The sequence below is a fragment of the Mus pahari genome, chromosome 13 (assembly GCF_900095145.1).
Source record: "Mus pahari chromosome 13, PAHARI_EIJ_v1.1, whole genome shotgun sequence".
Classification (NCBI taxonomy): Eukaryota; Metazoa; Chordata; class Mammalia; order Rodentia; family Muridae; genus Mus; species Mus pahari.
In genome coordinates, this window is record NC_034602.1 from 23,088,292 (window position 1) to 23,089,955 (window position 1,664).

Sequence of the window (1,664 nt, forward strand, 5' to 3'; positions counted from 1 at the left end):
AAAGAAAGAAAGAAAGAAAGAAAGAAAGAAAGAAAAAAAGAAATGATTGTAGAGAATGTTACTTTCCTTCCTGGGGGCATTCTCAGTGGAAGGACTAGCCTCTGAATGGAATTACAGGTGGTATTCCAGAGGCATTGGTCTGAAGTTGTGCGGTCACACCAACGGAGGGCCTTATAATAGCAGGTTCTGTTTTCCTACCCATTCTAATTCTTCGTTCACTGTCCCATGCAGTATCGTGAAGAGCGCTTCCGTCTGACCAGTGAGAGCACCAACCAGAGGGTCCTGTGGTGGTCCATCGCCCAGACCGTCATCCTCATCCTCACGGGCATCTGGCAGATGCGTCACCTCAAGAGCTTCTTTGAGGCCAAGAAGCTGGTGTAGGGATCTCGCCCTATAACCTTCCCCTTTTACCTCAATTATTTGATAATTTCCCCACCCAGCCCCTCATCCACCTGGAGTTTGAGGAGGAAAAAATGAAAAAACGGTGTGTCATTGGTATCATGGCACTAAGCCATTCAGATCAGTTCCCCTTGACCCTGGTTCTCCAAGAAGCAGACATTGGTCTAAGCCTTCAAGACCTGTCTTAGGGTTTGGGAGAAGTTGGAATTAACCCACGATCAAGTCATTTCTTTTGCCTCTGGTGAATCTCCTCCGTTTTTGAAGAGATGACCAAATGCACTTCTGTTTTCTGTTTGTCTGCTTGTCAGGTAAGCAGCTGGCATGCCTGTGGAGGAGGAGGCCTTGCCGCAATGTTCCTGGGTCAGTCCCGAGTTCTCCCAGTGGCTTTGTGAATGTAAATAAGGGCAGTTCGGGGCCCTGAAGGAGTGAGATGTTTTTCTATATTTTAGAACTATTTTTGGATAAATTATATATTTTCCATCCTGATGGAATCGTCATCACTGCCTGTAACTAGCAAAGCCACCAGTCCAGACCATATCCATTCTGCTTATCACACAGTTTTAATAACTGCCATGCAGTGATTTTCGGCACTCTGGGGCCAGAAAGCAGCTCTCTGTCAGACGGCCAACAAGAGTTCTCTGGAATCCTTGTGAGTTCCCACAGGGTCACAATGTCAGGAAAGAGTGGCAGATCCTCAAGTTTCACTTAAGCAGTGGTAAACGTTTGAAGGTTCATTTTTTGTTGGAACTCCTTTTGTAGACTAGCCTAGTCTCAGGTCCACTGTGTGTGTATGCCTACCAAATGTTGTGATAAAAGAGGCACGCGTCACCACACCTGATAAATATTTTCTTCAAGGGAACCAGAGTTTGGTTCTTTATGCAAATTTTTTCCCAATGAAATAAAACATAGTTAACTGTGTTTGATATGAAATAATAGGTTGTGGGTAGAAGTGAGGCCAAAAAAAAGGTGGTGGGGCGGGAGAAAGAAGGTTGCCCCCTCCACTGCTTACCTTTGGAGGAATCCTGGAGTAGACTTCAGTGTGCATTCATGCTAAGTCACCCTGGTCTATAAGATAGCAGCAAAGAACAACAACAACAGGTTGGTGTCCTGGCTCCTGAACTATAAACCGCTCTGTCTGAGCTTCACTCACCCACTTCTGTGTAAGCCTCATGCAATTAGTTGCCCCTTCTTGATATTTTATTTCATAATTTTATTATATATTTATTTGGAATATTTATTAAATTTCTTTTTCTGACTTATAGAAC

At 44.2% G+C, this 1,664-nt stretch overlaps 1 protein-coding gene across 1 annotated transcript in view; it reads left to right on the forward strand.

Moving 5' to 3' along the window:
* Tmed4 (transmembrane p24 trafficking protein 4) overlaps window positions 1-1,317 on the forward strand; it is a 4,074-nt gene extending 2,757 nt beyond the window's left edge. Inside the window, exon 5 of the mRNA XM_021210816.1 lies at window positions 232-1,317. Within this exon, the coding sequence (XP_021066475.1) occupies window positions 232-381 (150 nt within the window). The 3' untranslated portion in view covers window positions 382-1,317. The remainder of the gene's footprint in view (window positions 1-231) is intronic.
* Window positions 1,318-1,664: the final 347 nt, after the last annotated feature.